This window comes from Palaemon carinicauda, chromosome 43, assembly GCF_036898095.1.
Source record: "Palaemon carinicauda isolate YSFRI2023 chromosome 43, ASM3689809v2, whole genome shotgun sequence".
NCBI lineage: Eukaryota > Metazoa > Arthropoda > Malacostraca > Decapoda > Palaemonidae > Palaemon > Palaemon carinicauda.
Genome location: NC_090767.1, coordinates 59490226 through 59515806, shown reverse-complemented (window position 1 = coordinate 59515806; position 25581 = coordinate 59490226). Strand labels below are relative to the sequence as shown.

The 25581-nt window shown below is 41.5% G+C and overlaps 1 protein-coding gene across 1 annotated transcript in view; it reads left to right on the top strand.

Moving 5' to 3' along the window:
- Window positions 1-25581, top strand: part of Cbl (E3 ubiquitin-protein ligase CBL) — a 54051-nt gene that overhangs the window by 10106 nt on the left and 18364 nt on the right. Inside the window, exons 2-8 of the mRNA XM_068365738.1 lie at window positions 150-391; window positions 4542-4688; window positions 4856-4987; window positions 7469-7606; window positions 11248-11326; window positions 12994-13134; window positions 13246-13392. Coding sequence (XP_068221839.1) covers window positions 150-391; window positions 4542-4688; window positions 4856-4987; window positions 7469-7606; window positions 11248-11326; window positions 12994-13134; window positions 13246-13392 — 1026 coding nt within the window. The remainder of the gene's footprint in view (window positions 1-149; window positions 392-4541; window positions 4689-4855; window positions 4988-7468; window positions 7607-11247; window positions 11327-12993; window positions 13135-13245; window positions 13393-25581) is intronic.

The following is a 25581-nucleotide window of genomic DNA, read 5'->3' as shown; positions in this document are numbered from 1 at the left end:
TGAAACGTACCAGTACGTCCTTTGGGGGTAAAGGGATGAGTTTTGTGAAACGTACCAGTACGTCCTTTGGGGGTAAAAGGGTTAATAAAGTGTCTGATAGTAGAAAGGTGTGCATGTGCTGCGATCTCACCCCTTCTCCATCGTTTCAGGTCTTCATAGAGAACATGATGCGGAAATGCAAGCAGGCGCTGCGTCTCTTCAAGGAGGGGAAGGAGCTGATGTTCGACGAGAGCTCCCGATACAGACGCAACCTGACCAAACTCTCGCTCGTCTTCTCGCACATGCTCTCCGAGCTCAAGGCCACCTTCCCCCAGGGGGTGTTCGCCGGGGACCAGTTCCGCATCACGAAAGGCGACGCCGCAGACTTCTGGAGAAAGTGCTTCGGTGATAAGTAAGTATATCTCGACTGCAAGTTTAATTGCTGCCTCAGAAATGATCTGTAAATTATCTAATGAAACTTGACTGAAAGAGGGTCTACTAAAGTATATCTATAATTAGTTAGGATCATCTGGGTGTCAGGATTTTGGAAATATCTTTATCGTACGTTTATTTGTTCCCACGAGAATACAAACCGTCGTCCTTAGGTAGATGTATGACTTCAGCCGTTGAATTTTAACTCGGCAATTATAGCTACACACTCCCTTTTGACTTTGCTAACTTCTCAAACACGCTCTTACTCCATCTTACGGCTGTGTTTTCAATTTTCTTTGCAGTGAATGGAAAAGTGTATTCATATGTGACTAGCTGCGTCGGATTTACGTTGAAACTCGCCGTTGATCCTCGCCTGCTTTGTGCTTTTTGCCGAGAGCGTGAATGTTAGCAGTTGTTCCTGTGTAACAAGTGCCAGTTTGGCCTTCTCTGTAGTAGGCAGAGGTCTCCAAGAATAGGAAGAAGGGATACATCATTCTTCTTTAGTCCTCTCGAAGAAGAATTCACGGGAGGGAAGGAGACCTCAACTCGATCTTGGGTTGTTCCTCATGGTAGCCCGTCGCTGTGCCGACAGAAGACGACCTGTACCTGAAAAAGTTTTGGCCTGCCTTTGGCATTACTGTTGTCCCTTTTTGGTGGGACGGAAGCTCCTGAAGGTGTCGACGTCAGCCAGGATTTCTGAGGCTTCTAAATGTAACCTCCTCATCTCCTGCTCCACCTTTGGACGTTTCGTTCGACTCGGCTCCCTTTGATACATTCTCGTCTGCTGTTGAGGAGGAGGGTTCTGTGACCTCTCCCTCTTCTAAGATCTCGACCATGAAGCAGACTTCGGAGAAGAGGAAGAATTCATATAAGTCCAAGGAGATGGATCTGTCGAGAGGCCAGAGGACGGGAAGGTGTCTCGGTATGCAGGACAGGTGTTAGCGCATCTGCTACCTGCGTTCGGACTCTTTTACACCATCGGTCGGGAGTAAAGGCCGCTGCCCTTCTGGACGATCAAGGTACGCCTTGGTTTTTTCCCTCGAAGGATATACTTTGGTTCCGGAGAAGAAATTTGCTCGTGGTGATGTAAAAAGGAACCAACTATCTGTGTCTTTGGTCTTATGAGCGACAAGGCTTGCCTGATTGCTTGCAGTCTGCTTAGGCATTCTCCCGAACGCCTTTTCTCCATTTTGCCTGATTCGCCGAATAATCAACGGATTGTTGATGAATTTGCGTCTCAGAATGACGCAGGTGGCTGTATGCCAGGTGGTATTTGGATCTTCTGAAGCTCCTGGTCTAGGTGCTGAGAAAAGTACCCCTATGTCTCACTCTTGTGTGGGGTCCATTGTACTTCTCAGTGGAGAGGCAATTCAGCATTTCTAAGTAAAAGGCTTTTTGTAAGGCCTGGATACTGGCAAAGGCCCTCATAAAGGTTTAAAGGCTGCTCATGACTGGCAGAGGTAAGGGACATGTCATAAAGACGACCATATATACATGGCGCACAAGGGGCCCCCTCTTCTTTGTTGGAGCCCTTTGGCTTATAGCATCCTGCTTTTCCAAATAGAGCTCCGAATAGTCTTGCCCCACCATAGGACCTCAGTCGCCTGGAGTGGTATGTTACCAGAGTTTTCAAATCTCTCAAGAGTTCCCCCTATGGGCCTTTGAGACGGACGTTAGGAAGGGATCTGACATTCGAGGCTGCCTTCCCCTTCCTTTGGATGTAACAGTCGTGACCGTTGATTGCTAGACGGGACGGCAGATATTGTGTCTTTGATTGATATGGTTTATTCCCATTTTGTTTTTGATAAGCATGATTTCCTTGTTGTGAAGGACTTTGCTTTGGCTTTGGAGTAGATCCCCGATCAGCTGCCCTTCCTGACATGGCTTAGACCCCTGTAGCCTATGTTCCTGTGTTGTTCTTCCTCCAAGCAGCGAGGAGTCCTGGCGCGGTGAGGTTGACAGTTCGAGACGTTTGAGGTGTCTGTTATGGTTTTAGGTGTTGGAGTGGCTTTGTGTGTGTGTGTATTAGCCTGTAACACCCATCTCCTTCAAGCAAACCTATCCATCGATTACATACATGATCCTGAGATGTTTACACGGGTAGCAAAGTGTCTGCCTCTCATTTATCTCGGCAACTGGGCTCTTGAACAAAATGGACACGAAGAATCGTACTTAGAAATATATTTCTTAAAGCTAATACAAAAAAATATACCATGAACTGATTACAAACTCATGTACTGTTAAAAACATACATGCGAATATATGAGAAATAAGATAGAACAGTGTTCTGGCTGATTGTACCCTCAAGCAAGAGAACTCTAATCCAAGACAGTGGAAGGCCATGGTACAGAGGCTATGAGCAAATGATCATTTCGCTAGCTACAGCTGAAGGATTTCTCATAACGAGTATGTATTCGGACAACGCATTCCGTGCGATGATATAGTTTCTCATTTGTTTATCATTTGCACCAGTCTAACTGAATGCTGTGGATATAGTTTCTCCTTTGACTGTTTACCAATTTTCACCAGCCATTGAATGCTGAAGGAAGCTCTGGGTGAAAGGAGGATAGATGTGAGAGAGGCAAGAGAGCGTGCTAGAAATAGGAATGAATGGCGAGCGATTGGGACGCAGTTCCGGTAGGCCCTGCTGCTTCCTCCGATGCCTTAGATGACCGCGGAGATAGCAGCAGTAGGGGATTCAGCGTTATGAAGCTTCATCTGTGGTGGATAATGTGGGAGGGTGGGCTGTGGCACCCTAGCAGTACCAGCTGAACTCGGTTGAGTCCCTTGTTAGGCTGGAGGAGCGTAGAGAGTAGAGGTCCCCTTTTTGTTTTTGTTTCATTTGTTGATGTCGGCTACCCCCAAAATTGGGGGAAGTGCCTTGGTATATGTATGTATGTATGTATGTATTGAATGCTGTGGATATAGTTTCCCCTCTTTTACCATTTTCACTAGCCATTGAATGCTGTGACAAGTCAAGGTGTCCTGACAGTTTTAAGAGCCGTTTCCAATTATGAAATAATTCACCTATTAAATAACTCAGGTTTGTAAAGTTAGGAAATATAATTGAGTTTTATGTGTGTTTTTAACAATTTAAATATTTATAATGATTATGAATAACCTTTGGCTTGGCCTGAATTTTATACAGTATTCCAATTCATATCTTTCTCAGGTGAAATATGTAAGATATTTATAGATAGCTTTAGTACTATAGGCAATTCTTTTTAGCGAGGCAGATTTGCACCAACACGCAGGGATGCCCTTTTAGCTCGGAAATGTTTCCTGATCGCTGATTGGTTGGACAAGATCATTCTAACCAATCAGGTAGCAGGGAACTTTTTCCGAGCTAAAAGGGCACCACTGCGAGATTGTGCAAATGCGCCTCATTGAAAAAAATTGAGTATAGTTTATCCTGGTATAAAGGTGTTTCTTTAACTGAATATTATATTCAAATCCTTACAAAGAATAAAAAGACTAGAAAATTGAAACCCAGCATAGATAACCCTTCTACCCCCAATGAACGTACCGGTACGTCCTTGCAAAAAACTACTATTTGCATTTTTTTTGCATATTTTTGATAACTTCATGAGAAAATTCAGGCATTTTCCAAGAGAATGAGACCAACCTGACCTCTCTATGATGAAAATTAAGGCTGTTAGAGCAATTTAAAAAATATATATTGCAAAATGTGCTTTGAAAAGGAAAATGCCTGGGGGTTAAGGGTTGGAAAGTTCCAAATAGCCTGGGGGTAAAAGGGCTATCAGCCAGAAAATCGAAATCCAGTTTAGTTAACACTTTTACCCCCAGGGTATCTGGAAATTTCCAACCCTTAACCCCCAGGGGTTAATTTTTTTCAAGCACATTTTGCAGTATATTTTTTTAAAATTACTGTAACAGCCTTAATTTTTGTCATAGAGAGGTCGGGTTGGTCTCATTCTCTTGGAAAATGTCTGAATTTTCTCAATAAATTATCAAAAATATGCAAAAAAAAATCTAAATAGCAGTTTTTTGCAAGAACGTACCGGTACGTCCATAGGGGCAAAGGGATGAGTTTTGTGAAACGTACCAGTACGTCCTTTGGGGGTAAAAGGGTTAACAGCGTGACGTCTTCTTTTTTGTCTCGCCCGCAGGACAGTTGTACCTTGGAGGTTCTTCAGAGACACCCTAAGCGAAGTCCATTCCATAGGGCCGGGCCTGGAAGCCATGGCGCTAAAGTCCACGATAGACCTCACATGCAACGATTACATATCAAGTTTTGAATTCGACGTTTTCACGAGGTATTTTGGAAGGCGGGACAGACGGCGGATGAATATATGACGTATAATAACCCCTATACCTTTCAATCCCTGTCAGACGGCGGATGTATTTATGACTTATAATAACCCCTATACCTTTTAATATATTTCAGGTTTATTCATTCCTCTCTCGGCCTCTTTCTCCGCAGGTTATTTCAACCGTGGCCCACACTCCTCACTAACTGGCAGATTCTAGCAGTCACACATCCCGGCTACGTCGCGTTCCTAACGTACGACGAGGTTAAAGCCAGATTACACAAGTACATTCACAAACCAGGAAGGTGAGATACCCATTATTACCTCCGCCAACGAAGTTGGAGGGAGGTTACGTTGTACCCCCAATTTGTGTGTGTGTTTTTTTGGGAACAGCTTCTTAACCCTTTTACCCCCAAAGGACGTACTGGTACGTTTCACAAAAGCCATCCCTTTACCCCCATGGACGTACCGGTACGTCCTTGCAAAAAAATGCTATAAAAATTAGTTTTTCATATTTTTTTATACTTTTTTGAGAAACTTCAGGCATTTTCCAAGAGAATGAGACCAACCTGACCTCTCTATGACGAAAATTAAAGCTGTTAGAGCAATTTAAAAAAAATATAATGCAAAATGTGCTTGGAAGAAAATAACCCCCTGGGGTTTAAGGGTGGGAAATTTCCAAATACCCCGGGGGTAAAAGGGTTAAGATAAAGACAAACAAATATTTTTGTTTTTTAAAAAGTGGTCAGATAGACTAAATTTTTTTTCACAAATCCGGTCAGATAAACACTAAGAAATATAGGTTATGTTGTACCCCCAGTTTGTGTGTATGTGTGTGTTTTTTGGGAACAGCTTCCTGGCCACAATTTTAATCGTAGAGTAATGAAACTTGCAGGGATTAACTGTTATGTAAAATGCTGGAAATGATTAAATTCTGGAAGGTCGAGGTCAAAGGACAACTTCACGGTCAAATAAAATGTCCAATTCACGTAAACGGCTATAGGTATTTGAAAGCCATGTTACAGTATACTGTAGAACTATGCAATGTCCGTTGTCTACTTAAAACCCCAGAAAGGAATAAACTATTCGTTTTCATTTGCTTTTCATGTCACGCCCCAAAGTGCAGGTACTGGTCAGTGCGTGTTTTATCTCATCTACTATAATTATAAAAGGTACAACCCGTAATTTTAACGTCAGTCTTTAAAGGGGGGTTAACAGGCAAAAAACTCCATTGCGTGTTTTTTCTCATCTATAATTATAAAGGGTATTGAATTACTCGTAATTTTAACACTTGAGTCGTGTAAGGGGCAAAAAACTCAAAATTTTCACGGTCCCAGATTTTGACACTTGACTGCTTCAAAGATATGTTTTATGGGTCTATATATGGTCAGTGTGTGTTTTCTCCACTATAATTATAAAGGGTATTAGTGTTATGGAAGTTACCGTAATTTCAACACAAGTGTAAGGGCTTCAAAGATATGTTTTATGGGTCTATATGGTCAGTGCGTGTTTTCTCCACTATAATAATAAAGGGTGTTGAACTTATGAAAGCTATCCGTAATTTCACGACTTTGGTCCCCGATTCCTCTCTTTCGTCTTGCTGTCCATCATCTGTTCTTTCTCCTTTCTCTCTTAGGTATTGTACTTAACCTTTGTAAGTCAAACTAAATCTAAGAATCTAATGACTAATTTCTACTAGAGTCCTCTTTAATTGATGCTAATGACCTTTTTAATTCCCACTCAAACCCTCTTTAATTTCTCATAAAACCTTTGATTTCTGCTAATGACCTCTTTAATTTCCACTAAAATCCTCTTCAATTTCTTCTAAAAACTTCTTTAATCTCCACTAAAACCCTCTTTAATTTCTCCTAAAACCTCTTTGATTTCTGCTAATGACCTCTTTAATTTCCACCATAAATCTCTTCAATTTTTGCTAAAAACCTCTTTAATTTCCACCATAAATCTCTTCAATTTTTGCTAAAAACCTCTTTAATTTCCACCATAAATCTCTTCAATTTTTGCTAAAAACCTCTTTAATTTCCACCATAAATCTCTTCAATTTTTGCTAAAAACCTCTTTAATTTCCTCCATAAATCTCTTCAATTTTTGCTAAAAACCTCTTTAATTTCCACTAAAACCCTCTTTAATTTCTCGTTAAACCTCTTTCATTCCCACTAAAATCCTCTTCAATTTCTGCTGAAAACTTATTTAGTTTCCACTTAAAACCTCTTTAATTATTACTAATACCTCTTTAATTTCTGCTCAAAACCTCTTTAATTTCTACTAAAAACCTTTAATTTCTACTAAAACCTCTTGAATATTTACTAATACCTCTTTAATTTCTGTTAACGACCTCTTTAATTTCCACTAAACCCTCTTTAATTTCTACTAAAAACCTTTAATTTCTACTAAAACCTCTTTAATTTCTATTAGAAACCTCTTCAATTTGTACTTAAAACTCTTTAGTTTCTACTAAAACCTCTTTAATTTCTACTAAAAACCTCTTCAATTTGTACTTAAAACCTCTTTAGTTTCTACTAAAAACCTCTTTAATTTGTACTTAAAACCTCTTTAATTTCTACTAAAAACCTCTTTAATTTCTACTAAAAACCTTTAATTTCTACTTAAAACCTCTTCAATTCCCACTAAAAACCTCTTTAATTTCGACTAAAAACCTCTTTAATTTCTACTAAAAACCCCTAATTTCCTCTAAAAACCTCTTCAATTTCCGCTAACGACCTCTTCAACATCTGCCGATTAACCTGCCCCCTCCTTCTCCCTTGCAGTTACGTCTTCCGATTGTCCTGTACGAGACTGGGGCAGTGGGCGATAGGGTATGTCACCAGCGACGGCACGATATTGCAGACGATACCCCAGAACAAGAGTCTCTGCCAGGCGTTGCTAGACGGACACAGAGAAGGATTGTAAGTAGTGTGTACGAGGGACTTTTTACCTTCCTGTCCCGCTCAAGTTTGAGTTTTCTTCATTTTGATTAATCTCACCCGAGGTTCGTTGCCGTCTCAAGGCCTGTAGTAACATCCGTGGCCTGTAAATACGATGTTGATCGCAATAATGTTCTATTCTTCTTAGTATCGAATCATTTTTAATTATCTTTCTTTAGAATCTTCGTTTCATTTTCTCCTTACTTATTCCTCTCTTCTCATTCCTACTTTCTCCTCTCATTTTCTCCCTGTTTCTGTGTTTATTTCTTAGATCTGCAACTGTTTCCATCTTCCTATTCTCTTATAATACTTTTGACAGCTCGTCCCACAAGTGGCGTTTGATAGTACGTTGTACTTATTCCCTTGTCTTTGAGGTATACCTGCCTAATTCATTAAAGCACAGATTGGAAAAGCCTTTGAAAAGACATTCATTCAGGTGGAAAACCTTCGCGTATTCGGCTTCTCTGGCCCTCAGGTCTCTCGAACGGATCTGCTCGTATCCATAGAGGATTTGACCCCCGGGACGAACGATCCTCGGTCTTCGATGGGTCCTTAGCACGTATCCCAGAGCCAGGATTTCGTGTTCTCCATCTTTCTATCTCCTCCTTACAAGCACTTGTGTGACGGTACTTCCCTCTCTTGTGAGAACAGAGTTGTTTCTTGGAGAACTCTGGTCCACTTGCAGGACCCTAAAGATGAAGATACCCATTGGTTCTTCTGAATCCTTCACCTTGATATATGCCGATCCGATGGGAATGGGGACTGACCATACTGGGTCGAGGTAGGAAGTCGGGGATATATCTACCGTAACCTTCTGGAAGAACTGTCCAGTGTCCAATCCTCACGGTTCGAGTCGGGTAGGACCGACGGCCTTCACTGCTCACTACCCTGGGGAATTTACCCACAGGTCCCTGGAGAACCTTATCCTCGGTCATGCGGTACTTCCTCAACAAGCCTTTTTGGAAACTGAGCTCCCACATTGTATAAGGAGCATGTTGTCTTGATGAGTGTTGCAACGTTAAGTCTAGAATGAGAAGTAGAATGTCACCCTTTTCCCCTCCGGTTGCGGTGAATCGTTCGTCCCTATACATGCTGAAGACGATAGATGCCGGCAAGCCTCACGATCGAGTTACTTTTCATCATAATCGAGTTCTGTATCGATGTATCTCCCATGGTTCAAGTCGAGGGAGAACGTATGAAATATATGCAAACCGCTTTCTCATAACGACTGTACATTCAGACACCGTATTCTTACGGATACAGGTTCCTCAATGACCATCTACCAGCCCCCTGGTGGCGGTTTAGCGTAACTAGTTAGAAGTTTGAAAGGAGTCACGTCTTGGTTCAGCTACAGGACCAAAGTACTTTAAAGTCTCCGTTTGTAGGAGCTTCTTCCTTCTTAAGGATAAGTTTCGTATTATTATTATTACTTGCTAAGCTACAACCCTAGTTGGAAAAGCAGGATGCTATAAGCCCAAGGGTTCCAACAGAGAAAAATAGCCCAGTAAGGAAAGGAAACAAGGAAAAATAAAATATTTTATGAACAGTAACAACATTAAAATAAATCTTTCGTATATAAACTATAAAAACTTAAAAAGAAAAAAACAAGAGGAAGAGAAACAAAATAGAATAGTGTGCCCGAGTGTACCCTCAAGCAAGAGAACTCTAGGACAGTGGAAGACCATGGTACAGAGGCTATGGCACTCCCCAAGACTAGAGAATAATGGTTTGATTTTGGAGTGTCCCTCTTCTTTTTATTATTACTTGCCAAGCTACAACCCCAGTTAGCTGGATGCTACAAGCCCAACGGCTCCAAGAGGGAAAGCAGTCCAGTGAGGAAGAGAAATATATAGTATTTCAAGGTTAGTTACAATGTTGAAATAGATTTGTCATATATATGAGTTTTAGGTTGGTTAAGGCACCAGCCACCTGTTGAGATACTACCGCTAGAGAGTTATAGAGTCCTTTGGCTGGCCAGAAAGCACTATATTGGATCCCTCTCTCTGGTTAAGGCTTATTTAGTCTGGCCTATTCTTTGCTCATACACTTTCCTCTTGGTAAGGGTAGAAGAGACTCTTTAGCCATGGTAAGCAGCTCTTCTAGGAGACGGACACTCCAAAATCAAACCATTGTTCTCTAGTCTTGGGTAGTGCCATAGCCTCTGTACCATGGTCTTCCACTGTCTTGGGTTGGAGTTCTCTTGTTTGAGGGTACACTCGGGCACACTATTCTATCTTGTTTCTCTTCCTCTTGTTATTTTCAAGTTTTTATAGTTTATAAGTGAAATATTTATTTTAATGTTGTTATTGTTCTTAAACTTCTTGTAGGTTTTCCTTACTTCCTTTCCTCACTGGGCTATTTTCCCTGTTGGAGCCCTTGAGCTTATAGCATCCTGCTTTTCCAATTAGGGTTGTAATTTAGCAAGTGATAATAGTAATAATAATAGTAATAATAATAATAATGATAATAGTAATAATTATAATAATAATAACAATAACAACAATAACAATAATAATAATAAATAATAATAATAAATAAATAATTATAATAATAATAATAGTAATAATGATGATAATAATAATGATAATAATAATAACAATAACAACAATAACAATAATAATAATAAACAATAATAATAAATAAATAATGATAATAATAATAGTAATAATAATAATAATGATAATAATAATAATAATAATAATAATAATAATAACAATAATAATAATAATAATAAATAATAATAATAATAATAAATAATAATAATAAATAATAATAATAATAATAACAATAATAATAATGATAATAATAATAATAATAATAATAATAAAAATAATAACAATAATAATAATAATAATAGAATTTGCAAAATGTTTGAACTTCTGATTTAAAGGTTTTGTAATGAAATTTGACAAGTACCGAAATAATACAAAAATTGATTATACTCATAACCTTATTCCAGAAGTTTGTTTTTTCAAATTCTCGACGGTCCATTACGTTCCAAGTTACGAGAATCGGAAACTTCCTTTCTACATTTGAAGTAGAAAATGTTTCAGTAGCAATGGGGTTTTATATGCATTTTCATTGTAGTAATTTCCATACATGATTAAATTTATATATCTTATCTAAGAAAATATTTTATGTTCGTGTACGTAATACAGATCGAGTTTGTGTTCGAGTCTGTTTCTTCCAACGACGATTTACCTCGTACTTTAACCTTTCTTTATAGTACGATTTTTCTTTTATTCGTTTTTTTTCTGATGACTATTTCACTCGTATTTTTCATTCGTATTTTTCCTTTTCTTTTAAATACGATTTTCCTTATTTTTCCTTTTCTTTTAACTACGATTTCTCTTATTTTTCCTTTTCTTTTAGCTATGATTTCTCTCTTATTCCTTTTTTTTCAAACGACTATTTCACTCTTTTTTCCTTTTCTTCTAATAACTATTTCCCTCGTATTTTTCATTTTCTTTTAGCTACGATTTTCCCTATTTTTCCTTTTCTTTTAACTACGAGTTCCCTCACTTTTCCTTTTAGCTATGATTTCCCTCGTATTCTTCTTTTTCTCCTAACAGCTATTTCCCCTCGTATTCCTTTCCTCCTGACGATTTCTCTCATCTTTTCAGCTACCTGTATCCGGACGGGAGGAACCTTAATCCAGACTTGACGTCGGTGGTGCAAGCTACTCCCGAGGATCATATAAAGGTGAGTTCTCGGAGAGAGTATAGTCGGTTGAGAGGGAGCAAGTCGGTAATTAAAATGTAAATACTATAATAATGTTTTTAATGCAGAAAAGTTTTTCCTGGTATATTTAAAGGTATTTTGAATTATTTTGATGCAAATAAAGATTTTTGACTTTCGAAGTTGGAAGTCGTATGCATAGCAGTCAGGTTAGGCCTACACTAAGGCAAAATTTAATGATATTCGACTTGCAAAGAGCTTAATGGAACCTATTATGTCTGTAAGTTGAATTCAAGAACACAAGGCCAAGGGCACCTTAACCCTTTTACCCCCAAAGGACGTACTGGTACGTTTCACAAAAGCCATCCCTTTACCCCCATGGACGTACCGGTACGTCCTTGCAAAAAAATGCTATAAAAATTTTTTTTTTCATATTTTTGAAAATTTTTTGAGAAAATTCAGGCATTTTCTAAGAGAATGGGACCAACTTGACCTCTCTATGACAAAAATTAAGGCTGTTAGAGCAATTTAAAAAAATATACTGCAAAATGTGCTGGGAAAAAAATAAGCCCCTGGGGGTTAAGGGTTGGAAATTTCCAAATAGCCTGGGGATAAAAGGGTTAACTCTTTTACTGTTCAGGGAACATACATCATTAGCATTTTGAACCCTACCAATGATATTATTGGAGGCACGGGTGTTATTATCGACAGGAAGTTTCATGCACCACTTGAAATAAAAGCTGATAATATACCAAGCATAAAACATATGGAGTTGAAGAAAGCTCTGGATGATAGGAGGATAGATGTGAGAGAGGCAAGAGAACGTGCTAGAAATAGGAATGAATGGCGAGCGATTGTGACGCACTTCCGGTAGGCCCTGCTGCTTCCTCCGGTCGCCTTGGATGACCGCGGAGGTAGCAGCAGTAGGGGATTCAGTATTATGAAGCTTCATCTGTGGTGGATAACAGGGGAGGGTGGGCTGTGGCACCCTAGCAGTACCAGCCGAACTCGGTTGAGTCCCTTGTCAGGCTGGGAGGATCGTAGAGAGGAAAGGTCCCCCTTTTTGTTTCATTAGTTTGATGTAGGCTACCCCCCAAAATTTGGGGGAAGTGCCTTGGTATATGTATGTGGGTAAAACTCATTTAGTACAGTACAGTACATACATATACCAAGGCACTTCCCCCATTTTTGGGGGTAGCCGACATCAAACTAATGAAACAAAAAAGGGGACCTCTCCTCTCTACATTCCTCCCATCCTGACAAGGGACTCAACCGAGTTCGACTGATACTGCTAGGGTGCCACAGCCCACCCTCCCCGGTGATCCACCACAGATGAAGCTTCATAACGCTGAATCCCCTACTGCTACTACCTTGCAGTCATCTAAGGCACGGGAGGAAGCAGCAGGGCCTACCGGAACTGCGTCACAATCGCTCGCCATTCATTCCTATTTCTAGCACGCTCTCTTGCCTCTCTCACATCTATCCTCCTATCACCCAGAGCTTTCTTCACTCCATCCATACAACCCCTGGACTTCCTCTTGTACTTCTCCCATCAACTCTTGCATTCATCACCTTCTTTAGCAGACAGCCATTTAGTATAAAGCTAAAAAATCCTTGATATGAAACAATTTGGAGACACGTATAAGACACGTTAGATTACGCATCCGCTAATTTCTCTCCTCGTCCTGCAGGTAACACAAGAACAGTATGAGCTCTACTGCGAGATGGGCTCCACGTTTCAACTGTGTAAAATCTGCGCCGAAAACGATAAGGACATCAGAATAGAACCCTGCGGCCATTTGCTGTGCACGCCGTGCCTGACATTATGGCAGGTGAGTGAAAGAGAATGATCTTTTTTTGTTTTAAAAACATGATTAACCCAACTTATTCTTCTATCTCGTTTCCTTGGCACTTTTAACCTTCGTTCTCTTCTCCTTCCGCAGGATTCCGAAGGCCAGGGATGCCCGTTCTGTCGGGCGGAGATCAAGGGAACCGAAACGATTATCGTCGACCCTTTCGATCCGCACAAACAGCACAGGACGCACTCCCTACCCAGCGGCCAACTAATCGACATGGAAGAGGAAGACGAGGTATTAATGGATTGACTCTCTCTACATTGTAGCTTGATTCCCATTGGTCAGCCTCAGCTCACATTGACCAATAGGAAGATCCCCCCTGCATCCCATGCCTTTGTCCTTATTGGTTAACATGTTCACACGAATGACCAATGGGAAGTCATGCATTCTGTGTCCCTTTCCTCATTGGTTGACTTGTCTACACAGAGGACCAATGGGAAGTCACCTCTTTCCTCATTGGTCCTTTACACTGGGAGTTAACCAATAGGAAACCTGGTAACACAATGCTATCTTCTCATTGGTCGAGAATTGTGTTCGAGTGACCAATAGGAGGCCAAGCAAGCTAACCCTGCCTGATTCCTGATTGGTCACTGACTGTTCTAGTGACCAATAGGAAGCTGTGCATTGTGTTATTGCCTGTGAAAACAAAAAAAAATCCCTTGGAAACTTGCATTTTGCTGCCTGCATCATCCCTGATTGGCGCTTTTTTTTTTTTCTTAATCGTTGTTGTTTTTGTTGTTATTGTGGAAACATCAGTGGATGAGATCTGTGATTATAAACCTTATGGTATGATCCTGCAAACTCCCCCGGTAGTCTTTGTGGGGGGGAGGGGGGTGAAAGCCCCTATATAGGGGGTTGTTAGTTTGTGTTTTTATGTCTCGACCCTCCCAACCCGTACTAGATATTTTTTACCCCGGACCCTGTTTACGCTCCATGCATGATTGGCCCCTTGAATCAGGAGGAGGATGTGAGCTATGTACCCCTGTACTCTCTTTGTTTTTAATCCTATTTATGTAATTATTGTCTCTGTCCTTAATTTATTTAGATGTTTTTAAATTGCCGCTTTGTAAATCCAAAAAGTGACCTTCCGCTGACTACAAACGACCTTTCTACGAGAACGAATATTCCCCAACCCCCGGAGTTCGAGATGAGCTGGGCGGACGACTCAGGGCATTAAATATGGGGCATCTACTTAGCTTTATTCTTCTGGACTCGTTACACTCGATTCATACTCGATTCTTTTCGCATTTTGATATTTAGCTTCTTTTGGCAGTAGAACTGATGATTATCACATGTATTACTATGATTATTGTTATTACCACTATGTGAAATACAACCGTAGTTAGCAAAGCCGGACTTCTTCCCTATAAACATTACTTAAAAAGTTCTTGATACGTGTTCGGAACGGGAAAAGTATACTTGGAAAAGTTTTCGATACGTGTTCGGAACGGGAAAAGTATACTTAGAAAAGTTCTCGATACGTGTTCGGAACGGGAAAAGTATAGTTAGAAAAGTTCTCGATACGTGTTCGGAACGGGAAAAGTATACTTAGAAAAGTTCTCGATACGTGTTCGGAACGGGAAAAGTATACTTAGAAAAGTTCTCGATACGTGTTCGGAACGGGAAAAGTACCTAGAATCAGTTACTTGAATAAACTTCCATTTAAAGTACAGTACTTTATAGTACATTACTTAATTATTACTTTATGACTTGGAGACTTGACGTGAGGTTGGATAAAACAAATTGAGTTTGATTTCATTTCTATATTTAAGGAGAGCGGTGTAAATCCAGAACTGACATATGATGAAGCGAATTAAACACGAGTATTACTATACTGTAAATATGTATTCGAGAAGTCTGTCTGTCGCCCAATTGTTTTATTCCCCGTAATGTAGAGAAGGAAATAGAGAAAGAATGATTATTGATTTAGAGTTTCTTGGCTCGTGCAGTCCGCTCTGATTGTCTGACGAGCGTCTAAAATCTTGAAAGAGACTCCTAAAGTTGATTGAGTTTTTTACGTACGTTTGTTGTCGTAAAGTTGATTAAGTTTTGTGCGTACATTTGTTGTCTTAAAGTTAATTAAGTTTTGGACGTACGTTTGTCGTCCTAAAGTTGATTAAGTTTTGTGTATACGTTTGTTGCGGACTGCTGCTCTAAAGTTAATTACCGATTTTATTTGTACCGTACTAAGTTCTCGTACTTAGACGTCGCTCAGAATTTTGTCATGGTTCATAGCCAGATAATGTGATTTATGTCGGGTGAAAACTACTTCCTCATACGTTATACGGCTCCATTTACGTCTAGTAATTAAAATATTTTCTCTTATTTATTTATATGAAAATCTTCCAAAACGTGTAATGTTATATATCAACGAAAAGGAAATCTTTTAAGCTATATGATAATAAATTTTGTGAAGTTTTATCTTGTATAGTTTTCGGGCTAAGATCAATTTAGTAAAATGTTAAAGCCAAAAGGCCGTGAGTTCGGCCAGTTAGTTGAAAGGTTGAGAAACAGGGGTGTCATGATCTTACACGCCATTGGGAAGTCCACGACTGATCAGATTTATCGTTGACGACTCGTTTAGCCGACCCTTTGCTGGGCCTACTCGTTTGGCCGACCCGTCGCCGGGGGCGTGTTCTCAAATATTGGAGTGGAGCCATCGAAAAGATTGTTCTGTGACAAACCTCACTGTGTCTTATATAATGCAAATAACAATGGCTGCCTCTAGCCATCCATTGCAACTATATGCTGTCGTTTCGAAGCTTATAAACTCTACCTCATTGTAGTATTTTTCAAAGATGGAAAAAGGAAAAGGATGAAGAATGCCGTGTGCAAGTTATAAAATGAAAAAAATGTCTTATTTCGAGATGGGAAGTATACGTACACGTGTATAGATGAGCGATTGATGCTTGGGCACCGAGAAAGAGAGTTGAAGGATTTTGTAACGTGTATCAAGTTTAAGAATCTTATGGGTACGTTTTTTCCGAGTCGTTCGCCCAGGTAGTCGACCCTGTCCTTGAAGAAATCGATCTATTGGTATTATTCCATTTTTAATTGTCCTCAGCTGGGTCATGCATTGTACCAGTGCTGTAGCATTAGTCTAAAGTATATTCAGATTTAAGTCCATCCCTGTCTCATTATACTCATTGTAGCTAAACTGCTTTCGTTGTTGCCTCTTCGACCGTCGTTGCCGGCGGTCCGCCTCTTCGTTCTCTTCCGCCAAAGATGTGCTATGCCGTGGTTGTAGCCGAGCCGATGTCATCGCCGTCGCCTCTTCTCGCTCCGTCTCTTCCCCCTCCCCCTTCTTCCTCTGCGACTCCTCGCTCCTCTACCAGAGGGTCGCCGTCTGCGGTAAGCTCTGTCTTGATCTCATTCCCTTCACCCTCTTTTTTTTAATTTTATCCCTCTGGCCGTGCCAGCGGCGACGACCTAACTCACTGGCGCAGTGTTCTCGCTTGTCGTACCCACTGACAACCTGGAAACCCGTAGTTGCGATTTTGACGGCGGCAGGGACTCTGTCGTCGCTTCGACCCTTCCGAACGGCCCTTCCGTTCCTTGGGATTCTTAGTCCGGCCTTGGGTTACGACCTCATTTCGGAATCGAGTTCTATCCACGGCCTGGATGCGAGTTCTAACCTTTGTCCGGAGTTGTAACCTTTGTCCGACTTTGGTCCTTAACCTCTTTCCAGACTCGGGGTTCCGACCTCTCTCGTGACTTGGGTTTGAATCTCCGTCCAGACGTGCGTGCTGGACTCTGATTCCAAGATGGCCGTTGGTGAAAGCCTCCTCCGTAAGAGTCAAATCCTGCTTGGTCTGCGGTACGGTTTCCACATTAACCATCAGGTCCTACTGTTCTTCAGCTACGTATGTTACTTCGCCAGCGATGTGCTCTCGATTCGAGTCATTGGGAAGGGATAATGTAGAGAAGATTAATATAAGCCTGAGTCTGCCATTGCTGTCGTAGTAACGTCCGTAACTGCAAGAGAGTAATGCCGTGTGTGTGCTCTAACATTCGCAAAAGCGGCCGGCTGGTACGCGGTTGGCTCTTGGTGTTTTCGTTCGGATTTTAAGGTTATCGGAAGTTTTCTGGCGGATAATACCACGTTGTACCAACCGTGTGTCACACGAAGATACAAGCACAAAATGAACTATGTACGATCGTGTGACACACGGTTGGTACATGTACCGTGTGTCACACGATCGTACATAGTTCATTTTGTGCTTGTATCTTCGTGTGACACAACGGTTGGTACAACGTCGATAATTTTAGCTTTTGAACCAAGAAGTTTTTAAGATATTCCAGCTTTTGAACCAAGAAATTTTAAGATACTTCAGCTTTTGAACCAAGAAGTTTTATAAGATATTTCAGCTTTTAAACTAAGAATTTATAAGATATTTCAGCTTTTGAACCAAGAAATTTTAAGATGTTTTAGCTTTTGAACCAAGAAGTTTTAAGATATTTCAGCGTTTGAACCAAGAAGTTTTAAGATATTTCAGCGTTTGAACCAAGAAAAGATATTTCAGCGTTTGAACCAAGAAGTTTTAAGATATTTCAGTCTTTGAACCAAAAAGTTTTAAGATATTTTAGCTTTTGAACCAAGACTTTTTTTTAGATATCTCTTGATACTTTTAACCCTTCCGAATACCAGGAGCCAACGCGTACGTGTTCAGTACTCGTTGATTGCCATTCTCAGCTTGAAATAACATCATTATCAGCAGCCCCCAGGAATTGATCGTAGATAATAGATGTTGGTTTTTTAGTTGCATTAACATGTCTTGATTTATGTTCTACAGAAGAAGGCCTTTTAACTTCTTTCATTTTCGAATTTAATTCACATTTTAAAGCTCTTTTACTTATTCTGTTTTTAGACTTTTAATACAAATTTGTTTGAGTTCCAAGTCGGCCTTTAATTCAGATTTTAAAGTTCTTTTACTTATTCTTTATTTTAGACTTGAAATACAAATTTGTTCGAGTTCCAAGTCGGCCTTTAATTCACATTTTAAAGCACTTTTACTCATTCTATTTTTTAGACTTGAAATACAAATTTGTTCGCGTTCCAAGTCGGCCCTTTTCAACCGTCCTCCAGGAACTTTATCCTTTCCAACTTTGTCGAACTTGAAAACATTGACAAAACTTTAAAATCTAAAATTAGATTTTTATTATATATTTTTCCGACTGAATAATTTATTACGTTATTTATTTTTCCTCTTCTTTTATTAGCAAATTTTCTGGTTCATGTATTGATTAATTTATCTAGATAATTTTTTAAGTCAAATAAATCATTTAGAACGAGTTTCAAGGTACGGTAGGTCTTCAACAGATATGATATAGTAAGGAAAATGACATTTGTAATAAATAGATAGCTATTTCATATGAAACCCGACTATTTGTTGACGTATGTAGCCGGAAATCATAGGGATGGGGTTCTCGTTAGGCCTAATTTTAACACAAATCAAACTTACAGACAATTTGACTTGCGAACAGTTGAGGATCCTCCGTATATACCAAAGCAGTTTGACAAAGTGATATAGTACAATGGGAGGCGAGTGTCGTAGGTCACGTAACATGACCTCGGGGCAGGTCGCCGTCATCACTTTAGTAGAGTTGGGTGTATTTATAAACCCTGTTATGTCATCTGGGGCGTTGGTCGAGTTTGTCACACGATTTTAGGGTAGGTCGTCATCAGTTTAGCAGCAGGAGTCAGACGTATCCAAGAACGGCGTTATGACCTCGGGGGGGGGCATTAGTCGAGATTTTTACAGCGGCCATCTTGAATCACTCGCTCCGAGTGCCTTTTTATATTTAGTCGTTTTAGTTGCCTAATAAGACCAACTATCATAGCTTGAATAAGCTGTTTTGGAAGTCTTTTGGATACTAACGTGTCTGGCAATCTTGAGGACGGGAGTTCGAGGCCCGCGTAAGCTCTACAGTTTCTTTTAGTCTGTAACCTCACCATTCTTATGAGATAGGGAAGCTGGGGAGTCATCAGAAGCCATTGCCTGGACTCCCCTGGTCCTTGCTTGATTATGAAGGGCTTAGGAATTGTCGCTGCCCCTTTGCTTCTGCCGTTCGTGATGGATCTTTACAACAATCGCAAGTCCTGCTGTTCTTAAAATGATAAATTTAGCTTGGGGAATCTGTTTTTAAGATTGTCAATCTTTCATCTGTCTCTCAATACATATAATTACTGCTGTATAGCTTCTCTCTCTCTTTCTCTCTCTCTCTCTCTCTCTCTCTCTCTCTCTCTCTCTCTCTCTCTCTCTCTCTCTCTCTCTCTCTCTCATTACCAACTACTTATAAGATTCTGTTAATACATACGACTTGGACTATATATACTACGCCTTTATTCTTATATTATGAATCATGATATTTGCGCATATTATTCACTGGCTTTTAAACCTATATCAAACACCTATTTTCTCTCTCCATAATATATTTTCTCAAAATCTTCTCTAAATAAACCAGTTTTTTTCTTTCATCATGAATAATAATGTCTGTATAATATTAAAGGCTTTTAAAACAATATTAAACATCTATTTTCTCATTTCATTTTTAAATCTTCTAAAAAATGGGTTATTTCTTCGGTAGAACTTTTAGATTTTCCGGCTTTGTCTCTCTCGAGAGTTTTTTGTCGACTCGGCTGTTATGCCGTCGGCACAGAACTGTACTCGAGTTTTACCTCGTGTCATCAGCAGCCGTGTGTGTCGTCCCACCCAACTGTCGTTATTTAGGCCCGTCTGTCGCCGCTAGTATCCCCCCTACCCAACCGAGCATGGCGACGAGTTCTCTCCACTGTCTTCCGTCTCGTCCGCCTGAGTTCTCTTATGTCTGCGCTGGCTCGCGCAAGTCCACGTTTTGTAGGCGTCAAGTCTTCCAGGGAGAGTCCTCTGTCTACCCAAAATTTAACATCCCTAATCAATCTAGTCATAGTTTTTCGTCTTTGGAAATGCTGGAGAAGTCGTGCCTCCGTACGCGACGGTGTTTTACTCGCTCGCCGTCCGTTCCACGTTCGTTCGGCCGGCGAACTCCCATCGCCCGAAAATTCCTTCCTCTAGTGCTCTCCTCTCCGTCTTTGTCCAGAAAGTCTTCCCAAGTCGCTGAATTCTTATAGCTAAGATAAACAACATTCGTGGTACGAAAGCTTAGAAGTTAGCTGCGGATCGAGGTCTGTTTAGTTAATTGTAGTTCATGAATAAATGGCTTTTAGGGTCGAAAGGGAACAAGCTAAAAGAAAGTGACACACACACACTCTCTCTCTCACCCATTTCCCTCTTCTCTGTAACGATTCCGACACACAGCTGATGATCGTGAATGGCTCGTGTAAAGAAAAACATAACGGCTACGTACTGTCCTCGATAGCTGCTTTTGGGAGTATATTTTAAATAGCAGCTCCCCCACTCGGCTCATCCTCCTCAAAATACTTCTCCCACTCACCCCCCCTCGTGAAGCTAGACTCCCATAGACTTCCCCCTCCCCCCCCTCGATAATTCGCAGAAAAGGCAAGTTAGCATTTTCGGGTCCAAGGTGAAAATAAAAAAAAAAAAGAGAGTATGCCCAAAGTGATCCTTAGGAAGAGATATGATGTAAATAATTTATAATTATTATTATTATTATTATTTCCTTGTAATTAAATTTATAATTTATATTTAATAGAAGTAAATAAAGTATTAAATACAAGAAATAGTCTTATTTGTATTTCCTATTTTTAAATAAAAGAAGTTTTCTTATGTTCTTCCTTTGGTCCTTTTGTTTCTGTGATATTTTCCATTTCTGCTTTTTATTTTTGTTTCTCTTGCAGCGAGCGACACAAGTCGCACTTCACAGAGCGTGCGTGCAAGCCCTGTTTCGCGGAATGTGCGTACAGGTCGCGTTTCACGGAATGTGCGTACAGTTCGCGTTTCACGGAATGTGCGTACAGGTCGCGTTTCACGGAATGTGCGTACAGTTCGCGTTTCACGGAAAGTGCGTACAGGTCGCGTTTCACGGAAAGTGCGTACAGGTCGCGTTTCACGGAATGTGCGTACAGGTCGCGTTTCACGGAATGTGCGTACAGGTCGCGTTTCACGGAATGTGCGTACAGGTCGCGTTTCACGGAATGTGCGTACAGTTCGCGTTTCACGGAATGTGCGTACAGTTCGCGTTTCACGGAATGTGCGTACAGGTCGCGTTTCACGGAATGTGCGTACAGGTCGCGTTTCACGGAATGTGCGTACAGGTCGCGTTTCACGGAATGTGCGTACAGTTCGCGTTTCACGGAATGTGCGTACAGGTCGCGTTTCACGGAATGTGCGTACAGGTCGCGTTTCACGGAATGTGCGTACAGGTCGCGTTTCACGGAATGTGCGTACAGGTCGCGTTTCACGGAATGTGCGTACAGGTCGCGTTTCACGGAATGTGCGTACAGGTCGCGTTTCACGGAATGTGCGTACAGTTCGCGTTTCACGGAATGTGCGTACAGTTCGCGTTTCACGGAATGTGCGTACAGGTCGCGTTTCACGGAATGTGCGTACAGGTCGCGTTTCACGGAATGTGCGTACAGGTCGCGCCTCGCTGAATGTACGTATAAGTCGCGTCTCACGGAACGTGCGTACAAGTCGAGTTTCTTGGAACATACGTACGCAGGCGGTAACTGTGGAGTCGTGGCTTCGTTGGGCGGAGTTTAGATTCTTACAGATTGTTGTTGTAGATTACCTGGCTCTTCTGGTCCTATAGATTAATCCCTGTGTAACAAATTGCTCTTTTGATAAGTTAATCTTTGAGGTTACTGGCGAGCAATCAAGGCTATTGGAATATCCCCTGCCTGGAAATCTACCAGATTGGGGTTCAAGACCTACTCAAACTTCGTAGGTTCTTGTAGTTTCTGCAATCTCACAATTTGGGAGAACCTGTAGGTCTACCTGCCGAGTCATCGTCAGCCATTGTTTATCCCTCCCTGGTCCTAGCTTGGGTGGAGAGGGCCATATGTATGGTCAGCCTCTATGGCATTTTCACTGTCCCTTGCCTCTGCCGTTCACAAGTGTCCTCTAAGCTTTATAATGGGCAGGCTTTGACCAGACAATCACCCAACCATTCTCCTCCTCGTTATGATGTTTGGGTGCTTCAATAGAACACTCCCAGCCCAATCTGTCTACACCAACAGGGACATAGAGACCTACTATTGCTGATAAAGTCGTTAGTGTTTGACTAACTGTTGGGAAATGTGTAGTTAGAATTATATTAACTATTGAAATTTTGTTGCTGAGTATCGCTAGTTTTCTCTCCTCGCTCGCTTTCAATTACGTACGTTGTGAAAATTGCTGATTAGCTTTCTTTTGTTAGTGAATATTTTCATTTTAATGTATAATAAACAGATTAAGTATAGAGTGAATAATGTCGGTAAAGTTGATCAGAAAATTTTTCCGCAAGTGAACGCTCGACAAGCTTTGAATAATTCAAATAATTTTGAAATGAATCTTTGTCGAGCCTTAAGCCTGTGGCATTAATTCAGGAAAACCAGCCCTAACCCAAAGCGAGACGTGTCGCAGTGTCGAAGAACCCGTCGTCTAAACTCTACCCTTTTTTTAGTGCTGTACTTAATTGGCTTTTTGACAGCATTTTTGTCCTATCTAGTGATTGAGGATGGCTGAGGATGTCTGCCCTACTCTTCTTTCTCCTTTTCCTTGAAAGACTTTCACTTATTCTTCTCTCGTAAATCAAGAGATTGACATAGACTTTCACCTCTCTCGTAAATCAAGAGATTGACATTTACGTGGGCGAAGATATAATCGTGGCAACCCAGGACCACTGTCACGTCGTTGCTTGGTCTTAAGTCTCTCTCTCTCTCTCTCTCTCTCTCTCTCTCTCTCTCTCTCTCTCTCTCTCTCTCTCTCTCTTGTCGTTCTTTTTAGTGTCAGGTGATGCAGTGTTACATAGCTTTTGGGGAGTTGGTACAGCAACAACGTGGCTTAAAAGTGCTTATTAAATACAGCTTCTTATCCCTATTATTAATGCTAATGTAATCACCCGCTAATAACCAAAGCATATTTGCATATGTCCGTAAATATACTACCCGTGCTTCTTTGCATCTATGCGTTTAGTGTATAGCATTGGTATTGCTTTTATAGTTATGTGATATAATTAGTTTTACCTTAAATGTCTCATGTATTTAACTACTAATATTTTGTATATTTTATGTTTTACCCGGTGCATGCATTTACTGTGACCCTTTTTGTGCTGGGCGTTGTGTTCCCGTAAGTACGAAAGCTATCTTGAATTTGAACTTGTTCCGGCTTATATACAAACCTGAGGCTCTTTACATAGGGGTACTATTTCAGCGATGGCAGGAACCGGCAGTTGAAGTTTTTGCGAAGTGTAACGACGCTCCGCTCGTTAGCGGAGGGGGTTAGCGGGGGGAGACCAACCACCCCGCTAACACAAGCACTAGTAAATGAGCCTCGCTTCTAATATCGGCTCGGTTAAGACGCACACTTGCTCTCCCGTCAAAAACTTTTAACTATACTCAATTTTTTTTTTTAATGAGGCCCATTTGCACCGTCTAGCAGCGGTGGCATTTTAGCTCGGAAAAGTTTCCTGCTAGCTGATTGGTTAGAATTATCTCGTGCAACCAATCAGCGATCAGGAAACTTTTCCGAGCGTAAAGGGCACCGCTGCGAGTCGGTGCAAATCTGCCTCACTAAAAAGAATTGACTCTAGTTTGAGATTAAAAGCAAGTGGCCTATAAGTTTTAAAAAGTCCTTTTCCTTTCAGATGGTTCTGAAAGTGTTGAAGTTTACTGCAGCACTCTCTGCTTCTGCTCACCTTTGCTCCTGCAGCTGGTTCCTTCGGAGTTTTTCCTGTCAGGGTGAACCCAGATTACTCCCCAGAAGCCCGCCTCCTATTGGACAACTTTCCCTTCCAAGGGAGAGTTACCTTCCACCAGCCACTGTCCAGCAACCTTCCACTTAGGGGGAGAATTGCTGACAAGGGCAACGGGTTGATCGCCTTTCCCGCCTGCGGGAGAGACTACCTTTGCTTGGATAGTTCCCCCCTTGTGGGATACCTCTGGTGAGAATTATATTTCTCCACGTCCTGCCCTTGCTCTTCGGAGCCTGGTGATGAAGGAGTTAGGCGGCTGTTTGCAGTGCCCTTTGGTGATGACTGCCGTCTCACCAGGCTTCTGTGGGAGGCACGTCGTATGAGAGTACTCTGGTCCGTTCTACTTGGGTGTAAGCTCCTTCGTCTGACGTAGGTCTGCGTGCATGGGCAGCCCGTTATTTTAATGGCAGAGGTGGATACTCTGTGGGACCGAACTTAGGTAGGTCTCCGTACTCAAAGAGGGAGACATTGTTCCGGTCATGCTGTGTCACGTTTCTTTTACCCTGCATCTGATAATGTCTGATTTCTTTGCAAGGTAGTCCGAAATAAACCGAACGAGTATTGCGCAGCATGAGGCACTCTAACGCCTAGCGAGGGGGACGGGGAAGCTCATCTGCCTCACAAAGGTGTGCGCCTCGCTTCTGCTACACGTAGTGCTCTATTGGGCGAGTCCTCCCAACAAAAGTCGCGAATGCAAGAAGCATTGTCTAGAATAACGGCAAGTTCTACCTTGCGAGCGATTGCAGGGAGACAGACGCACACAGCTGGACTACAACTCTAGGCGAGCCGAGAAGCGTGATCACATAAGTTCCCCTTATCAAGTCTCGCCTCGCCAACGCCCTCCTTGCAGTTGGTCTACTTTGCGAGAGGAACAGCAGGTTCCTTTGCAAGAGAAGAGATCTTCCTTCACAGGCCGATCTCTCGGTCAGACAAGTGGACGGCGGCGCCCACTTCCTTAATGAAGTCAAACGTAAGGAGGCGACATCCTTTCGTGCCCCCTTTTTTCCTTGGCACTCCACCTAAGCCAAGGAAACAGGCTTGTTCTTGAGAGAAGCCTCCTGGTTCCTGGATTCTGTCCAGGCGGGCAATAAGGTGGGTCTCGGGATCGACTAATCTTCCTCCGACAGTTCCACCTTTTGGTTTTAGCACCTCAACCCATCGAACACATCGGTGCCAGACCTGATTGGTGTGTGGCAGACACTAATCTGCTCAGGGGAGTAGATTTTCTCTCTCCTTTGTGGATTTTTTGCTCTTCGTAGACACACGAAAAGAGAAGGGGGAGGGGCTCACCTATTGCACCTCACGGTATCCTCACTTTGGTCTGAATCCGAGCGACAGTGTCTCATAAACCTCCTGGAATGAGGGCAGCCTTTCTCACCCTCAAACAATTCCATCAGCTCCTTTCAAGGCACTCCGTGGTGCTGGTGAGTGACAACATTACAGCGGTGTGTTACACAAACAAGCAAGGAGGTACTTTTCATGGTGCCTTGGAGGGAAGGAGAATAACTCAGTACCCCTCCAGCCTGTTTCATCCATGGCAAAAAGAAGGCACTGACGGACAATCTGAGC